Source organism: Pelmatolapia mariae, linkage group LG6, assembly GCF_036321145.2.
Source record: "Pelmatolapia mariae isolate MD_Pm_ZW linkage group LG6, Pm_UMD_F_2, whole genome shotgun sequence".
Classification (NCBI taxonomy): Eukaryota; Metazoa; Chordata; class Actinopteri; order Cichliformes; family Cichlidae; genus Pelmatolapia; species Pelmatolapia mariae.
The window spans coordinates 5,446,610-5,466,406 of record NC_086232.1 but is presented as its reverse complement, the minus strand read 5'-3'; the positions used below and the strand labels follow the sequence as shown (position 1 = coordinate 5,466,406).

Here is a 19,797-nt window from a genome sequence, read left to right as displayed (position 1 = left end):
TATTGTGTTATTAAAAAATTATAAAGTAAAGATGAAAGAAGATACTTTACCTGAATATCCTTCATTGACTTCACCCAAAAATTTAGGAGGAGTCACCGCTTGACAATTTATGGTTGAAGTACCTTCAGAAACAAAACCAATGAGTTAGCACAGAGTGAACAGATTATTGATATTACATAAATCACTATTTCTAACAGCTGATATGCAGATGTAACTGGGCATGTCCATTTTACTGAGATTTCTTTTTCCTTTTGTTTTGTTTACATTATGATACCAGGCTTTTCTTCTATCTGCGGTTCCTTCTGTGCTAAAATGATTTGCCAATATTGTTATTTAACACTTTCTTCTCTCTGATAGTGTTAATTTCTTGTAATCTCTTACAAGGTACCATGCATTGTTTTAAAAGGCACCGCTGGTGCTGCTGCAGTAATATTTCAGATATGGACAATGGTTGTATTTTCTTTGCCTGACACCCTCCTGATTTTCAGTTTGGTTTGGCTCCTTGGATTTACTGTACTTACTCTGTCTTCCTTTTGATATGACCACTTTTGGTTGGTCACAAACTGGCTGTATGACAAGGTGTTTAATCATTCCTCCATTTCAATCACAAAAGCTTTAGCTATAGCTGTTTAGGATATGTGCCACAAGTTAGCTTGTGGGAGATATGTTTGTGAAAACACCAACTGTAGAACTCCATAATGATTTAGTTTGTCAATTGACTCTTCACATTATATTTCCATTATATTCCCATGTGTAGTGACTTTATGTTACCAATTAAAATTCATATACTCATGACAACCAAGTGGAAATTTCCATTTCCATGACATCATGACTCTTAGAACAGGGCACATTGCTCCTGATATCAGCAAAGGGCCAAGGTTTAACGTACAAACCCCACCTTTTGTACGTGCTGTATGGAGTTTAATCATCATTATAAAGGTTTTTAGTTCCTTCAGTAAATAAAATCTCACATTTAATATTAAACAAATATTATAAAATAACTATATAATTTGATATAATTTGAGGGCATGTAACTGTAATTTTAATAGTATGAACATAATATTTTGCGTGATTTTATTAGCTATGATAAAGTTATTTATCCAAAAAGTAGTTGATTTGGAATGGAGCAGGTGGAAAATTTTGTCAGATTTGATTGATTTCAGTGGGGATAGGCCAGTAGATAGATGAATGTGAGTGCCAATTTTTTGTTTGTGTTTATGTGTTAGCCCTGGGGCCCGTTCTTCGTACCTCGCTTACTACATCCAAGATCAAATGACACATCCAAGATCAAATCATCGCGCTAACTTTGAGCTCGCTAATCCGGTTCTCCGAACACACCTGTTGTTGACGATTAGTATAGCTGGATGAAGTAATGTGAGATCACTGGGTGGCTTAAAAGGGGCTACGCATCGATAGTAGAAACATTGATCGGCAACCCTGTGATTGGTCGGCGAAGATGTCGAAGGAGCGCGCTCAGTATTTTACGGCAGAAGAGCAAGAACTCTTGATTGAAGGATTTCAGGAGTTTCAGAGTTTAATTAAAACGCAAGGGAACACTGCAAAGGCTGCAAAAGCAAGGCGAGAGGGCTGGCAGAAAGTTGCTGACAAATTAAACTCGTAAGTAATCTATTATATCATATTACATGATACCATATTATATTATATCATATTATATTATATTACATTATATCCTCTTTCACATTAGAGCCACAACAGGACCCACTAGAACATGGGAACAAGTAAAAGTGAAATATAAGAATATTCTACAGAATGGTAATATCTATCACTTATATTGCTTTTAGTCTCTTGAAAAGAGACCCTGAAATAATCTGTTTGTTTGTTTATAACAGCAACCAAGAAAAGGGCAGAGCAAATAAAGACAGGTGGTGGTCCTGCACCCCCTCGTCACACCCCGGCAGAGGAGCTGGCCCTAGGGTTGGATGCCACCAGACCCATTGTGGAGGGCATCCCTGGGGGCAGCTCTTCCTTAGACCAGCAGCCGGGGTGCAGTAGCAGCAGCACCTTCATAACTGGTAAATGAGCTCATAATTCTATTTGTACAATGTAAAATATTTGGTTGTTGCCTTAATTAAAATGCTTTTTGTACTGTGTAATTTATTGGCATTGTGTGTTTTTTGTGTGTAGTTTCACATAACACTCCATCACTTTTACCTGTTCCTGAAACGTGCCACTCGCAAAGAAACGCAAGGCAATGCACACAGTTTGTGCAGTTGTTAATGCCCGACGGTGAGTGGAACTCTTAACATAGGGATCCAACAAGTTGGTTAAGTAAATAATACCCTCACGGGAAAATCGATATCTCTCTATGAGCACACTGTCGCGCTGAGCTAAAGGATCCTGTCTATCCCGCAATATACGCTGAATTCTGAGAACTCTCCTTATCAATCTTGCACCTTCGGCAATGGGTTGCTCGCGTACAAACGGACAGGACATGGCTGCGACAGACTTCCCAAATCCACCTTCGCTTTTATAGCCGTGGTCTCTCATCTTGATTACACGAAGTAATTTACTATTACTACTCTAAAATATGAATTACATCTGAAATAATCAAATACATGTAATAGAATGATTAATAGTACATTTCCCTTTTTTTCGGAAATGACCTGTATGTATCTGTATGAAATCAAGAGCATCAAATGCTGCATTATATTTAGTTACATTGATAATATTTATTTATGGTAAAACAGTGGTGAAATATCGCTGTTGCTTTCATATAACTGCAGCGGACATACCTGAGTGGCCGCGATCTAATCCTGTTTACATAAAGTAAACCTGCTCCCAAGCAGGTTTACGCTTACGGATCTGTTGCTATGACAGCAAGTCCCAGATGAGCTTCGGAGAACCGAACGATCCAAGATCACGCGAAATCGTCAACATTCAAATCCGGCTAACTTACTTAGCGAGGTACGAAGAACGGACCTCTGGTGACCTGTCCAGGGTGTTTGTACACTGCATCTCGCCCTAAGACAGCTGGGATAGGCGCCAACCCCCCCGCCACGCGCGAAGGATAAGCGGAACAGAATGGATGGAATAATGACTGATATTATATGAAATCCTCCTTGTTCAAAGTTAATCTTTCACTTACCCGGAAAAAAAATATTTATTTTACCTTAGGGGATTGATCACATGTTCTGACAATAATATATAGGTATTAGTTTTAAATGAAGATAGGATCATATATAGGGATGGGTATCGAAACCCGGTTCTTGTTGAGAACCGGTTCCCACTGTTTCAATTCCTTGGAATTGTTTGCCATTTTTGCAAACGATTCCCTTATCGATTCCAGTCGCCCCGAATGACATCACCACATTGCGGAGCGTCATTTACCTGGCAGGAAACACGGCGCCTACGCACCACAAACGCTCAAAAGTTTGGTTATACTTTACAAGAACGGATGACAACAGGGCAACTTGCAATACTTGCAAAGTAGATATTTCACTTAAGGGAGGAAACACTCCGAATATGCAAAAGCATTTGCTCTCAAAACATGCGATAACCTTAAATGAATGTCGTGTTTTTAATTCCGCTCCGGACTCGTGAATCTCAACCCAGCAGCAGCGGTAACGTCTGCACGTCCTCTCACGTTAATGCGGCAGGTAAATAATCAACTAACAGTGCATATTATGTTAGCGCGATCTGCCTTATTACAAAACCTGCCATTACTGTGCGCTGCATTTAGGTGACCATGATGAGAGAGACAGACAGAGTCTGGCTGGCTCAGATGCTGGCAGTTCTCGCTGCAGTCTACCGGTAGCGTCTCCTTTCAGGCCAGGATAGACAAATGTCACCGAACAGTGACTAAGTTTGTGGTAAAAGGCTTGCACCATTTGCCACAGCAGATGCCCCCGATTTTCGGTAAGTGAATGTGTTTAATTGTAGGCAGGGACATTACTGGATATTCTTGTGTAATTGCTACAGAATAATTTATGTTATACTTTGTTATTGCTACAGAAGAATATTTATTTTTTTGTTTTACATTTACAATTTTTTTTCCTGGGGACCCTGTGACACCCCATTGAAGAGCCGTAGGCTGTGGATCTCTTAAGATCTCACTGTTGGGTTTGTAAGGCCATGTTACTCCTAAATTTCTATCTTGTTCAAAGAGAAGATATAAAACAAAGTTCTAAGCTAATCGAGCTTAGTGTTCTCCTTTTTTAAAAAGAATCGATAAAGAATCAAATCGTTAAACAGAATCGAAAATGGAATCGGAATCGTGAAAATCTTATCAATACCCATCCCTAATCATATATGTGTTTTATACTTTATTCCACACATTATATATATATATACTACAATACAATATTTATTCGTATTGTAGTATTGTAATAGTTAGAGGTAGACTAGCACACCCAGGCACCATTAGACATTAGAGACATTAGACCAGGGGTTTCAAACTCCGGGCCTCAAGGTTTTAGATGTGTGTTGATCCAACACAGCTGATTCAAATGGCTAAATTACCTCCTCAACATGTCCTGAAGTTCTCCAGAGGCCTGGCAATGAACTAATCATTTGATTCAGGTGTGTTGATCCAGGGTGCTATCTAAAACCTGCAGGCTCTCTAGGCCTATAGTTAGAGACCCCTGCATTAGACAGATAGAGAGACCCCTGTCTCACCCTTGAAGAGGAAGGGGGCCTCCTGGGGGAAGCTGCAGCTTGTAATTAAACCCATTTCAAAGACACTCATCAAGTGCTTGTGTTTTATTAAACAAACTTCCATGACACAAACAAGACACACTGACAGGGAAAAATCTGTGAATAATTTACTCCAACACAAAACTGCAAAATCTGTTAGTAGCCTACTTGGGTCCTAATATCACGTTCATGGTTTTAAACAACAAACATAAAAGAAACAAACAAACAATCCAACAAAAAACAAATACTATTAATAACAAAATATACATATGAAAAATAAAAGCACTTAATTAGAATGGATCCTTACTGCTAAATTAAGCTTAATGTTGTTAGCTATATTGGATCCAAATGCTACTTCAGTTCCCACAAACAAACAAGAACTGAGGCACCAGTGAGAGTTAAAAATAGTCTAGATTTTTTTTATCGCCATTAAAATGATCAATGTAGCTTTTCTCTCACACACTACAACACAATCTTGCCTAAACTGGACTTTGAAACACAAATACTGAAATGTGAAATGAGTTTGAAATCAAGCATTATCAGCACAATTTGACATTGCTATAGTCTAAGCAGAAATAAAAAGCTTTATGGTACATTTAGTATGGGGTAGAAAAAGGTGTCACCTATGGATTACTCACTGCATAGCCTGATACCCTGCAGGACTTAATGACAGCTCAAAACGTTTACTATGAATCCAGGTATCCCATTGTCAGAATTTATCATCTATAACTACACAAATACCATGTATTTCTGTTTGATTTTTGTAACTATTGGAAAAACCCATTAATGATTCCATTATCAGTATAATGTAATATATGTATATAGTAAAAATAAAGTCTTCAGCATAGACTGAAAACAATCATCATCATTTTTCCAGCTGTTTATGGTACAAAATAACATTTTTCCATCTATTCAGGCTGCACTCACCTATTGGACTTCCAGTGATGACACAAACAAAAATGGATAGAATGAGGACCAGACAAATCTTATTCAACGTGTCCATGTCGGCACAGTTGTTTTTCCCCAAACCTGAAAATTGACACTGAATTGAACACATGAACAACAGGTGTTAAGAGGAACCTGCAGTTTACCTCGCCCTCTTTTATTCCCAGTAATATTATTTTATGGCAGGTTGTAAAGGGTTATAGGTTTTATTGATAGTGGATCAGGCCAAAGATCAGGCCGAAGTATGAGTTTCATTTCTCCTTATCAACAATGTAAAGTAATAACATTTTACTTCCTTTGTTGTTATACAGCCAAACTAGATTCAACTTATATGACAAGGAGTTGAGAGAAATGTTTGGTGAATACTCCGGGGAACTGTGTTGTGATCAAAATCAGTTTAACGTGGCATTAATTAACATATAATGACACTAAATAATGCAATAAAAGTAAGTCATATTAAAAGGTACATTTAAACATTTCTTTTTCAAACTTAACATGGTTGAAACTGAATTGCTTAAAACACAAATATTAGACAAGTGTATTCACTGGGCAGGTATATTTTATTTTACATACATTAACTAATTATGAGTTTCTGCTTTTGTCACCGTCCTGGATTGTTGACCCAGTGTTTTAATTTCTGTAAAGCTTATGGTTCTTTGAGTTTTGTATTTCAGGTTCGCTTTTTACTTTCATTGTAGGTAATATTTAAGTCCTTGTGTCATGGTCCTGGGTCTGGCGACCCAGTGTTTGTGTTTTTGATCTAATATTCTTTGAGGTATTGTGACTCATGGTTCTGTTTCCTTTGCTTCACCTGTGTTCCATGTTTCTTGGTTAGTTACTCTTGTCCCTCTGTCTCCCCCGTCATGTCTCCATGTCCAAGTGTCAGTCTGCGTCTTTGTGAATGTCTCATGTTCCTGTTTTATTTTGACAGTCACAAGTCCTGTGTTCAGTGTTTTCAGTTTTGCTTAGCGCAATAAAGCTGCCTCTTTAAGTTCATCCCTCTGTGTCTGTGAGTCCTGCATTTGTGTCCAGTCCTGCCTGCCGTACAGCACTACATGACACCTTGGATTTTCAATTGATTTTACCTACCTCTGTTTCTTGTAGTCTGTTTTCAAGTTTTAGTCTCTCAGCGGGTGTTTTTCTGTCTTGTTACTTCCTGTTTTATTTTGGTACTCTGTTATCTCTTATGCCTTATATTTAGTTTTACTCCCTCACGATCCCTATCTAGTTAGTTTGATTCTGTTCACCTGTGACTTGTGTACTCTCTATGTAATCCTCCCCCTGAAAGTGAGTGAGTTTGTGTTTGGTTGTGTGTTTGTCTGTCTGTTTGATAGCATTCTAGGGTCTACAGTTTTCAAGATATCATTTTCAAATTTTATGTGATGGTAGATACCAATAACAGCTTGAGCTGAAGCAACTACAGGCTGACATCAGCGAAAACATCGTAAAACATCAAAGTTTTAGTACAGCCCTTGCCCTTCCCTGTGAGTTGCGCTCAAGACCCAAGACCCATATCCTTGAGGGATATGGGATATGGGAGAACATCATCAGCATATAAACAAAATTTCATGTTCTGTTAAATTAATTCCTTTTATGGTAGAGTTTTGATGAATTGCAGGTTCAATGAAAATGGAAAACAAGGACAGAGAAAGTGGACATCCCTGCCTTGTACCTCCTTGTAAGATGAAGTTCTTTGAGGTTATATTGATGGTAGTAACAGTTGCTCCATGTCATGTATAAAATAGTTTAATCGAGTTAATAAATGAATCTCCAATTCTAAATGTATTTAATATCAAGGACAGGAATGACAAATTTACTTTATCAAATGCTTTTTCTGCATTTAAAGTTATAATGGCTGAATTTTTATGATGTATTGAAACCATTAAATTAAAAGATCTATGTGTTTGATCAGGGTGAAATAGGAAAGAGATGACTTTCTCAATTCTGATTTTTAATGCCTTGGTTATAATTTTCATATCTGCATTCATTAGTGAGAGTGGTCGATAACTAGATGTTATCATTCTTGATATTGTGATAGGGAGAACTGTTCCACCATCTTTTTCTCTTTTATTATGATTTCAGTGTCTAATATCTTAATCCCAGTTAATCAGTTTCCCTCTTATATATACTTTGAAGGGGTCCCAAACGGGCCTATTTTCAAATGTTTTCACATTTTTGTCTTGCAGCACTAACGTATTCATGCTGCCACTATTATTTATTGATCTGTATCCCCTGACACTTTATTCACTTCATAAAAAAAAAAAAAGTAATCTTCTTTATTTGGTGCATAGATATTGCATAATATTACCCGTAAGCCTTCTATTGGACACATATCATTCGACCTTTTGTATCCTCAATTTCCTTTTGTAAAGTAAAATGTATTTCCTTATTCTCTAGTATCATAACCCCACTATGTGAGCTTGGGAGTGAGATGTGGAGTACATACTTCACCCAGCCCATTTTAAATTTTAGTGCTTAAATGTGTTTCTTGTATAAAAAACAATATCTGCCTTATGAGTTTTTAAGAAAGACAATACTTTGCATCTTTTGATGGAGTTTCCAATCTCATTGATATTCCAGAACATTTATTTTATAATTTTACCAGTCATATTTGTGTTTTCCAAGTACATACTTCTGTAACAGTGTGCCTGTTTCAAGTACTGGTGTGTTTTTGCCTTTCTAAATTATTGTATTGTAATACAACAACTGTTGTAATACAAGACCAAACAAAACCAATATCTTTCTTAACCAAAATTTAAGCCAGATGTAGTCTGACAGTCCCAGAGCTGTCATCTTCAGCTTTAAAAACTAAACCTTATCTGGTCTGTGGGTTTCCCATCCTTTGATGTTAGAGACTCCAATTTGTTCATGTAAATGGGGAGTCTTTCATACATAATGATAACTAAGGAGTTCTACAAGATCCCATGATAGAACCAATTCTGGTTCCACTATAATTCATTATCTATGAAAATTGAAAGTTAGCAGCATGAAATTACTCTAGAGCATGAAATTGTACAAAACTGTTGAAAATGTCTCGGCATCTTGAAGCATTAGGAGCTCCTGCTATGGTCGCTGACCTCTAGGGGCTCTCCCCATGTGAGAGAGCTTCTCCTGTGTTTCAGGTCTGCCTCATACAGCTGAGATGTGTTGCCGCTTGTCAATCACTGCATAAAGACTGCCAGCTCAAAATGCCACACCCTTTTTTTCTCCCGTTTCGCTGGGTTTGGTGTGACTTTGTTTTTCTTTTTTGAGTACAACAGAAACTGGAGTAATCCACACTGAAAGAGGTAGGACTTCACTGCTTTGTTTGAGCTTTTTTTCTCCTGTTCTGGGGGCTAGATAGGTAGCTTAGCAATTGTACTTTGTTTTCTTACAGATAGAGTGGTCTTTGTGTGTGTGTGTGTGTGTGTGTGTGTGTGTGTGTGTGTGTGTGTGTGTGTGTGTGTGTGTGTGTTTAGATAGAAAGGGTCGTATTGTTTGTTATTTTGGCCTTGGAGACCCTGACACTTAGGACAAAAATTAAACACAGGGAAGCTCTAATTGGTTGGTTTGCCTTAATTCTAAAATAAATGGAACTTTACTGGATTGTAACAGCTCCTTTTACTGGAACTAGGGCACTGAATCCAACTTCTGGAAAAACAACTCCACACCCCCTCCACCAAACTTTAATCTTGGCACAGTGTAGTCATGCAAGTACTGTGCTCCTGGCAACTAGCAAACCAAGACTCATCCATTGGATTGCCAGATGAAGAAGTGTGATAATTCACTCAAGAGAACACTTCTTTGCTCTAGAGTCCACTTCTGGCTTGACTTTCACCACTATATCTGATGCTTTCCACTCCACTTTGTGGTGTAAGTCTTGGCTGCAGCTGTTCTGAAATGAAACAGCTTCAAGCTAATGGCACTTCATGGAGCTTGCATCACAGCTTCATGAAGCTCTCTGTTCTTGAGCTAATCTGAAGGCCACATGAAGTATGAGCAGTCAGACTGCAGCCTCCATTTCTACCTGTTCATGTTTCTAAAGTAGAAACATGTGGAATTGTGGCAATTGCTTTTAAGTCTGGGCTGGTTTTCATCTTTGCTTTGTATTGGCTGCAATTTTTCGTTGTTCATGCAAATTAACAGCATGCTGGTAATTTACATTAATGTATTTCTGTCACAATCTGGTAGGCAGACTGTATGGCGTGAGGAGGTGGACCCATGTGCAGACACATGAAGAGACAAAACTTGAGCATAACAAAAAACAAGCCGATTATTAAGGCTGGCGAAAACAATACAAACAAAAGGGCAATGATGAAACTAAACCTAAACTGGGATGAACTGAAACTACACATAAAAACCTGAACGTGAACATGAACATGGAAACCTTGATGTGGAAAACCTGAAACGTGAAGTCTGTGTATGGAAACATGGAGAAACCTGAAACATGGAATGAACTTAGTGACATAGAAGTAATGCAGGCAAGCAGACGAACAGAAAAGGAATGAATGAAAACACACAGACTAAATACAGGGGAACTAAACACACTGAACATGGAACACCAGACCTCTTCAAAATAAAAGAGGAAACATAACCAAAACAAAACAAACTGGAGCACCAAATCCAAAACAAGGGGCATAAGAGTCCAGCACATAATTCAGGGGGTCGACCCGGAGGTCGATGGCACAAGAGTTCAGGGTGAAGCAGTTCAGGTGGCCGACCATGACTCCAGGTGAACAAAGTCCAAAAACACAGTTCAGGGGGCCGCCCATAGGCCCCCTGACCTACTAAACTTAATCATAAACCATTAAAATATGAGACAACTCAAAATTTCTTTTTTTGATATGTTGCTTAGTTATGCTTTGATTTCTTTGCATGTATGATTTGGATGGGTTATTTTCGACATCAGGTGATAATTTCATGTCAATAGCACCTTTAGAAATATATTTACTTAGAAAACTGGTGAAGTGTTTAGTTAATTATTTTACCTGCTGTATGCCACTGAATTACTAATATATTGCTTTAAAATTTGGAGATGATCTAATGCAATCTAAAGCTTTTTCCTAGTTAGTGTGACCCTGACCTTTGACCTTGGGCCATTTGATCTCAGGAAATCGCATGATAGGGTGGAACTAGGTTTCACAATGAGCTCACCCGAAACCTTGGCTGATTGTAACCTACACGTTTTCACACCTTGGCTTGTGTGATTAGGTAGAGGATCATTAGGGGGTCCTTTTGTCCCTCTTGGGGGTACACTCCCACAGGGCTTAAATCTGGGACATTTGACCCAAGAACTGAAGAAGCTTCTAGGATGAGAGGTGAGATGTCGTCAAGCAACTTAAAGAAGTCCAGACGCTTTTCGTTTCAAGCTCCTTAGACTACGATGACCTGCATGACGTAAAACCTTCACAGGCATATTTCTTGCTTAGTTTCTAAATCCAAAATTTACATATATTCTCAAAACAAGATTAATAATGTTATTCATTCTGCTCTTGGTTTCTACATCAGTCTCAAAACAAGATCAAAAATACTTTTTGGCTGTATATAAGACTTAGATAGGCAATTTTTACAGTGTAGTCTCTTGTTTTCTTTTTAAATTCTTCTTTCCATTCACCTAGCACCTTGTTACTTGTTTGGTAGATTGGGCCAGAGATGGGTGAAGGGAGACATGAATTCTGGAGCTGGTGGTAGAGGGGCCAGCAGAGTGGTTGTGCTGCCACCAGCTGGCGAGGCTGTGACCTTTGCAGATCATCTGACAGTGCACCAAGCATGCTCCCTCAGCAGTTTCGCTTAGTTACCTTTTGCTTATAACATAATTTCTGTAAAAATTCATTAATTTATATTAGTAATAGCTTTCAACTTTCAGCACTACTTTAACAAACTTATTAAAGTGAGAAATGCAGGTTAAACACGCTCAATTTAAGTATACCTTAACTTATATGCTTCATTACTGCGGTTTTTAGTTTTTTAGCTTACCAGATCAACTCAATTATAGAATGATAACTACTTGTTAGCATTTTTTATGCTGGACAAATGTGCTGTCCTAAAAGCACAATTTGCTATCTCGCAGTGTTTCACTTAAAAACACAGAAAATATATCAGAAAGTGTTAAGCACTATTCTCCACTCATAGACTTGTGCTTAAACTACACAATTCAGTTAAGTTCAGTTAAGTTCTAATTATAAAGTGCCAAGTCAACAGTGGCCTCAAGGCTTTTTATATTGGGGTCAAGACCCTACAATAATACCAAGGAAACAGGAAACTCCAACAATCATATGACCACCTATGAGCAAACACTTTGTTGACAGTGGGAAGGAAAAGCTCCCTTTTAACAGGAAGAAACCCCTGGCAGAAACAGACTCAGCCATCTGCTGCGACTGTTTGGGGCAAGGGGAAGAAGACAGGTTGAGAAGACACACTGTGAAGACTGGAACTAGCCTCCATGTTGTAAAAATACAGGAAACTGCCAGGTTTCTGCCAGGTCTTTTTGGACTTCTTTTATGGTAAAATTCCTTAGAGAGAATGTGCCAAGTGTGGTATGAAGTATGGAGAATTTAGTATCCTGTTGAGGGATGTGTTTAATTTAAAAAGTAGAGCATTTTCTAAATATATTTAAATTAATGTTCCTAATGATAGATTTATAATATTTGAATGATAACTTGAGCACTGCTATGAGTTTGTTTAATGCTCAGTTGGTATTTAACTGTTGTTTAATGTAGTGGGAGTCTACACAGTTAGGAGTTGCAACTCCTCTTCAGGTCTAATGTGTCCCAGGTTATAATGGCTTTACTGTCAGAAGCCCTTTTTAGTGGAGTTTAGCCCAGTGCATAGCTGACTCTTGATTAATTCATTATAGTGTAGCATTATCCTCTTTAAGATGGAAGTATGTTTTTTCCCTTTCTTTTCTAGTTTGATTTTTCTTCACCTGTGACAAACTAGCGACCTGTCCAGGGTGCACCATGCTTCTTGCCCTATGATGCTGGGATAGGCTCCAGCCTATCTTGCCATCAGTCCTCTGTTGAACAGAATTAATAACGACTCCTGTATGAAAGCATTTCTTGTTGGCGACTCACACAAAGTGAAGTAACAAAAACATTCTTAATGTATAAGAGTAAAAGAAACAAAGTATCTGAACTTAGTGCCCTGTAAAAATGGATTTCATTAAAAATTTCTCAAAGACACTGAGTTGTATCAGCTTCAAAAAAATCTCACTGTCCAAATTAAAAGTTCCTGTATCTCAAAATGTTTACTCATCTTTCAATTTGATAGCAGAGTGGAATAAGGAGCCATAGAGGATTCTGAAAAAGATTAATGGTGAAAGTCTTTAATGATTTTGTCGCTGACCTCAGGAGGAAGAAAATCATCTAAACTGATCAGTCTTCTGTGGAATCTTTACGCTGTATTTTTTAAAATACTGTAGGATGTGCGCCTGTTTTAACAAAAGTCACGCAAAAATCTTAAGCATATTCTTGTTTTCAGTCTGTGTCTCCCTAACTCCTCCATATTTGCCACACAGAGCACTACATTTACTGCTCATTTAATACAAATGACTGTTCCAACAAATGAGGAAACAATCACACAGACCACTTCTTTGTTAGATGCGCGCCTGTTTTAGCACAATTCATAGATTTCCTCCAACACAATGTCCGGCCCACTGTGCAGCTCAGCCAATGAGAACCGAGGGCCTGCGCAGTGATATTAGCATACAGCCTGTATAAAGGGAGCTGTTTTCTATCACACAGCTCATTCGTTGCTGCAGAGTACCGAAGAAACAAAATGCCTGAACCCGCAAAGTCAGCGCCCAAGAAGGGCTCTAAGAAAGCCGTGACCAAGACCGCCGGCAAGGGCGGCAAGAAGAAGCGAAAGACCAGGAAGGAGAGCTACGCCATCTACGTGTACAAGGTGCTGAAGCAGGTCCACCCCGACACCGGGATCTCCTCCAAGGCCATGAGCATCATGAACTCGTTTGTCAACGACATCTTCGAGCGCATCGCTGCCGAGGCCTCTCGCCTGGCCCACTACAACAAACGCTCCACCATCACGTCCAGGGAGATCCAGACCGCAGTGCGCCTGCTGCTCCCCGGTGAGCTGGCCAAGCACGCAGTGTCTGAGGGCACCAAGGCCGTCACCAAGTACACCAGCTCCAAGTAAACTGATCTGCTGTCAGTCAACCCAACGGCTCTTTTCAGAGCCACCCACTTTGAACTAAAGAGCATACGTCCTACCGTCAAACGTGCTAGTTACTATGTTGCCAACTACTGGAATCGCGGATATGGTTCTTTGTCACTAGGTGCTATTGATCCGCTACATTGACCCAGACTCAGGAAATGTCTTCTTGTTTTTGTTGTGAAACGATGACAAAGTAACTACAAATACAACATTAATGCGACTTTATATTTGACAGTCTTTCAGTGCATTTCAATGGCTCCCCTGTGGGCGGCGCCTCCGCTGCATTTCCTGCAGGACTGAGAGGAGGGAGAGCCAGCTTTGTCCCCAAAGCCACTCTGCTTTTTAACTCCAGCCCTTAAGACCATTTCCCACACCTGTAAACAAACTACTCTATGCTCTTTTTGTACAGCTGACACTTTATTCACTTTTAGTCACTTATTTATTCACCTATTCAGTCACTTTAATTTTAAAACTGTGTATATTCTGTATTTATTATCTCATTCTTATTGCCTGCTTATGCCCTGTCCTTGTCTTCAACGTCATGCTGCTCTATTGTGTCTTAATTGCCCCTTGGGGATAAGGGGCAATTAATTTTTTTTTTTTTTTTTTTAAATTCTGATTTCCAAATATATTCAATACAAAGCAAATTCCAAAAAACAAATTGAAAACAGTACTTTTTCCACAAAATACCCAAACACATGTTGCTCTGGCCAGTGACTCATTTTTGACAGTTTCTTTACTGTGTGTAAAATGGAAGTGTTTTGTGTGTGTGTGTGTGGGGGGGGTTTGTTCTCCCCCCCCCCCCCCCCTCCTGATATCCAAAGTTAAGTTTGTCATTTCACAAAAATATTGCATAGCTGAATCCAAAGAAGCAGTAAACCTAAAATTTAGTTTCAACATTCATGTTGCAGTTCTCTATTGCACTGTCTTGTCTGTATCGTTCTGATCTGGGGTCACACCGTTGTTCTTATGTTGTACATTTGCACTTTATGTGGTCCTGTGTTGATTGTCCTATGTAGCACCACGCTCTTGGAGGAACGCTGTCTTGCTTCACTGTGTACTGTACCACTGCACATGGTTGAAATGACAAAGCCACTTGACTTGATGATGTGAACTTTAACACTATAATCACACAACTAGACTAACAACTATGATAAAGGCGTGGTTTGTTTGGACTATTAGAGGGCAAACATTAGCTACCCTAGATGCCAAAATGGATACTAGGAAAGGTATGAATTACTATCATTAATATAATTTTTTAAAGTTATTATTAATATTTTTTTTTTTGTATTTTTTATTATAAGAAAAGGAGTCCAACGTGTTTTCTCTTCCCCCACTTTTGGTACCCCTGGATGGAAGGCATCTTTGTAGCAAGTGCTGTGAATAAGATGGAGGAGTTGTACAGGAGGAATGATTTCCTGTGGTGTTTAAAAGGTATACATAGAGGTGTATATATTTATCTGCTTAGCACTTTTAATTTTTATGTTTTTTTAAGTGTTGTCTTACAGTATGTTTTGCACTAAGTACCGAAGCAATTTCCTAATGTTGTAAACCTGCTCAACATTTGGCTATAAAACCCATTCTGATTCAGATTCAGAGGTGAATTTTGGAAATCTCAGTCTCTCACTAAACGCTCTTCTGTGACTGGTCAAGCACATGATGGGAGGTATTGTGCAGCATTTTACTCATCTTGGACAACAATCTGTGGTTACACATTTTTTTTAGTGGGTGGAAGAATAATAGAATCCTGCAGAAAAAGGAGCACAGATATACTGGGCATAATTAAATGCACTGTACTAGATTAGACTGAGGTCGCTATCCAGGACGTAAGATAAGCTTTATTAGTCCCAGAGCTGGGAAATTCACCTTGTTACAGCAGCAACGTGGACAGAGCAGGATTAAATAAATGCCAAAAAATAACAGCAATATTACTCTGATTAAATAAATGAAATAGAAATAAAAATACGTTTGACTAGTAGCGACAAAAAGAGAATGTTTAATAGTGAGATGGTTGGATGTTCTTTTTTTAGCAGGTATTGAGTATTGCACATTGAGATACTTAGTGATCAGTTGGTGGATGTGTGTATTCACGCTGTTGTTGTTTATTGTAGAGTCGGTAACTGTAGCTGTAGTCTGTAGCTGGAAGGAAACAGACTGATGCAGACTAAGAGATCAGGGCCAAAGTGTGGAAGCGAGCTGCCGTAAGGTGACTAACTAATGGTGACTTCTGATATACAACAACGTGAGTGGAACTCGAGGCCGCTGTGCTTTGGTTAGAAGTGAGCAGCTCTCACAGAAGTCTCGCTGCTCCGTGGGCCTCCAGCTGCATCGGTGTGTTTGCTGGGAGTTCGCGGCGTCACTTTGTCGCACAGCTGCGCTCATCAGATGCTGCTTTTAACTCTGAGTGCGTGAACGAACATGTGTCTGAGCTGGAAAAGGGCTTTTCACGGAGCTCTTCTGCGGCTCCTTCGTTTTAGGAAAGAAAAGAGCGCAAAAAGCCGCCGAGCAGCGCTGAGCTCCGCATTGAGTCGCTAAGCTTTGGAGGCTCCACGAAGCAAGAGCAGAGAGCACCAGAGCCCGACACGAGGCCTGCCCGAGGAGACACGAGTCCGCTGTGGACTGCTCCACTGTCGGCCTGCAGTGCTGCTCACACACTCACTTTGAGCTCTTTGATCCCGAGACACGAAACACAAACTGAAGCATTGCGTGGCGCACGCGAGAGCGGCGCGCGCTACATTCACTCTCCACGGTTCTCATGGTGCGTTTAAGTGCAGCGTGACGCTTCCGAGTTGCCATCACTGCACCGTGACTCTCGATCAGAAGCGAAAGGGAAAAATGTCAGAGGAAGCACCCGCACCTGCGGCCGCTGCCGCCCCGGCCAAGGCGGCCAAGAAGAAGACGACGGCTTCCAAGCCGAAGAAGGTGGGTCCCAGCGTGGGCGAGCTGATCGTGAAAGCCGTGGCCGCTTCCAAGGAGCGCAGCGGCGTGTCCACAGCCGCTCTCAAGAAGGCTCTGGCTGCCGGAGGCTACGATGTGGACAAGAACAAGGCCCGCGTCAAGACCGCCATCAAGAGCCTGGTGGCCAAAGGCACTCTGGTGCAGACCAAGGGCACCGGGGCCTCCGGATCCTTCAAGATGAACAAGAAAGCTACCGAGAGCAAAGCCAAGAAGCCGGCCGCTGCCAAAGCCAAGAAGCCGGCCGCTGCCAAAGCCAAGAAGCCGGCCGCTGCCAAAGCCAAGAAGCCGGCCGCTGCCAAAGCCAAGAAGCCGGCAGCAGCCCCTAAAAAGCCCAAGAAGGCAGCGGCAGCCAAGAAGCCCGCAGCCGCTAAGAAGTCCCCCAAGAAGGCCAAGAAGCCCGCTGCGGCGGCAGCCAAGAAGGCCACCAAGAGCCCCAAGAAGGCGGCAGCCAAGAGCCCCAAGAAGGTCACCAAGAAGGCTCCCGCAGCCAAGAAAGCCCCTGCCAAGAAGGCCGCCAAGCCCAAAGTCAAGAAGGCGGCCACAGCAGGCAAGAAGAAGTGAGCTGGCAACACTCTCTCACACTCAACGGCTCTTCTCAGAGCCACCACAGCAACACGCAAGAGCTCCTTCCTCACTATCACGCAACGCTCTATTATTCATAATAATATTATTATTGTTAAAGCACGTATGATACACTCTCCCCCCCCCCCCCCCCCCCATTTTTCTCATAACATTTGCAGCTTGTATTACTATCATGGCTCACATTTCACAATCAGAAAGAGTTTTATTGCCAAATGCGGTTGGGGGGGGGTTACGACATTAGGAAATTGCTGCGATGCTGGGTGCAAAACATACTGTAAGACAACACTTAAAAATGAAAAGTGCTAAAGAGGTGTGTGTGTGTGTGTGTGTGTGTGTGTGCGCGTGCGCGCGCAGGCGATGATCAGCGCAACAATGGAACAGATGCAGAGAACACAGTATAGGGTCACGTGTTTGTGCTGGGAACAGTCCTATGTACACGAGTGCTGTGTCTTCAGAAATCTACAACTATATTTACAATCATACCTTCATAGTCAATACATCAGACCACTTGTTATCTCTTACTATGAAACATTATCATACAAGAAACCTTTAAAAGTCATCACCTACATTTTTTTTTAAATAAACACCACATATGACTGGAAATAATTAATAGATGCATGTTATTATCTACGTATGGACTATTTTTCAGTTCTATTTTTATTTCTAAAAGGCTGTTTTAGTGGAAACACACTGTATATTTTAAGAATACCGAGCCAACATAATCAAATTAAATGCTCCACTCTACAACCCGACCTGACTAAATCTAGGCCAGTTGAACTGATATTAGGTGATTTCAAGCACACACTTTTTACTCCAAGCTGAACCCATGCAGCTATTTATTGTAGCACGTATTTATTTCATGACTAATGTCATGACCATTCTGATTAATGTACATTTCAACAAATGGGCTTCCTTGGCGTTAAGGATGCGGGGGAATTCGCCTTATTTCAAAATATAGACACAAAAACCTAAGCCTAAGCGACTTTCCAAAATTTCCCCAAATTCAGCAGCAGCGCTGAACACGTGGCAAACGGCTCCACATTTTCCTCCCTCTGCACCTGGATAGTTCCTGCAGCACCAGAGTACTCCACACGTCCCTCCCCTCCTGTGTTATGGCTTACTATTGCGTTTGACAAGGTTTGTGGTCTTGCCTCATGTGTCATGAACCACGTCGTGTCTGTTTACATGTCTACGGCCGTAGTTAGCGTATCAGTAATGAGTAGCTCCAAATTGTTAAGACAGTAAAAAAGTGATGTAGTCAGTTGTGTTGAACGTGATCTTTTGACTTGAGCAAGTTTGTTAGAATAAAGTGACAGATTTCTGAAAGATACACGCTAACGGAGGTCAAAAAGGCACAGGCCTCGATCACGCTGCGAGAGAGACTGCAAGCGGTTTTGATCCAATAAGAAGTGTGCAGTATTACATGAGTTGCTGGTAAGCAGAGTATTCTGGAATAATTTTGTAAGAGTAAAGAGGTAAGTAACTAAAGGTAATGATTATACACTTGGAAGTTGGCGAGAATAAAGTAATATTACATTTCCATATACATATAACAGATAAAGAGCCACGAGGATGTTTGCTCAGAAAGAAGTGTGTGTGGCTCTGAAAAGAGCCTTTGTTTGTTTGTTTGTTTGCTTGGTGCGTGAAGCAGAGCCTTTGGCATTTACTTGGCCTTGACGGGCTTCTCGGTCTTCTTGGGCAGCAGCACGGCCTGGATGTTGGGCAGCACACCACCCTGGGCGATGGTGACTCCGCCAAGGAGCTTGTTGAGCTCCTCGTCGTTGCGCACGGCCAGCTGCAGGTGACGTGGGATGATACGAGTCTTCTTGTTGTCGCGGGCTGCGTTGCCAGCCAGCTCGAGAATCTCAGCGGTCAGGTACTCGAGCACAGCTGCCAGGTAGACGGGGGCGCCGGCACCCACGCGCTCCGCATAGTTGCCTTTGCGCAGCAGCCTGTGGACACGACCCACTGGGAACTGGAGCCCGGCACGGGATGAACGGGTCTTAGCCTTAGCTCTGGCTTTGCCTCCGGTTTTGCCACGCCCACTCATTTTGATGCTTCTCTTCGCAGTGTTAACACTCAAAGGAAATGTGGCCCGATCGGCGCCGAGCCTGGCTTATATTTCCGCAGAGCGCGGGCGGCTTCGTCACACACCAATCGCAGACAGGCTCGCGGCAGCGCGCATTTTCAAAGCACCTTCCTCCAATGAGCAGCAAACACCGAGGCGGGGCGGTGCTCCTCCGAGCGGTGCTGAGCACCACGTGGAGCCCCTCACCAATCACGAGCCGCAGCGGCACCGCGTCACAGCCAGTCACACACTTTAAGAGCGGCGAGTCTCCTCCGGTTGTTATATTTTCTGTTTTAAACACAGGGAAAGCAAAGAGAGAAAGAATGGCAAGAACCAAGCAGACCGCTCGCAAATCCACTGGCGGCAAAGCCCCCAGAAAGCAGCTGGCCACCAAGGCCGCTCGTAAGAGCGCCCCGGCCACCGGAGGCGTCAAGAAGCCTCAC

General features: G+C 41.2%; 4 protein-coding genes across 4 annotated transcripts in view; 3 read left to right on the top strand and 1 right to left on the bottom strand.

Moving 5' to 3' along the window:
• Positions 1 to 13,345: 13,345 nt before the first annotated feature.
• On the top strand, positions 13,346 to 14,184 carry LOC134628410 (histone H2B 1/2). Its single transcript, XM_063475077.1, has one exon. It carries the CDS (start codon positions 13,354 to 13,356, stop codon positions 13,726 to 13,728), a length of 375 nt encoding a protein of 124 aa, XP_063331147.1. The 5' UTR covers positions 13,346 to 13,353; the 3' UTR covers positions 13,729 to 14,184.
• A 2,397-nt stretch (positions 14,185 to 16,581) lies between these two features.
• Positions 16,582 to 17,265, top strand: LOC134628409 (histone H1-like). The gene has a single exon (XM_063475076.1). It carries the CDS (start codon positions 16,582 to 16,584, stop codon positions 17,263 to 17,265), a length of 684 nt encoding a protein of 227 aa, XP_063331146.1.
• Positions 17,266 to 18,921: 1,656 nt separating this feature from the next.
• On the bottom strand, positions 18,922 to 19,366 carry LOC134628892 (histone H2A). The gene has a single exon (XM_063475707.1). The coding sequence runs from the start codon at positions 19,334 to 19,336 to the stop codon at positions 18,950 to 18,952; it is 387 nt and encodes a 128-aa protein (XP_063331777.1). The 5' UTR covers positions 19,337 to 19,366; the 3' UTR covers positions 18,922 to 18,949.
• Positions 19,367 to 19,677: 311 nt separating this feature from the next.
• The window catches only part of LOC134628408 (histone H3), a 420-nt gene continuing 300 nt past the window's right edge, over positions 19,678 to 19,797 (top strand). The window contains exon 1 of the mRNA XM_063475075.1: positions 19,678 to 19,797. This exon is cut by the window's right edge and continues 300 nt beyond it. Within this exon, the coding sequence (XP_063331145.1) occupies positions 19,678 to 19,797 (120 nt within the window).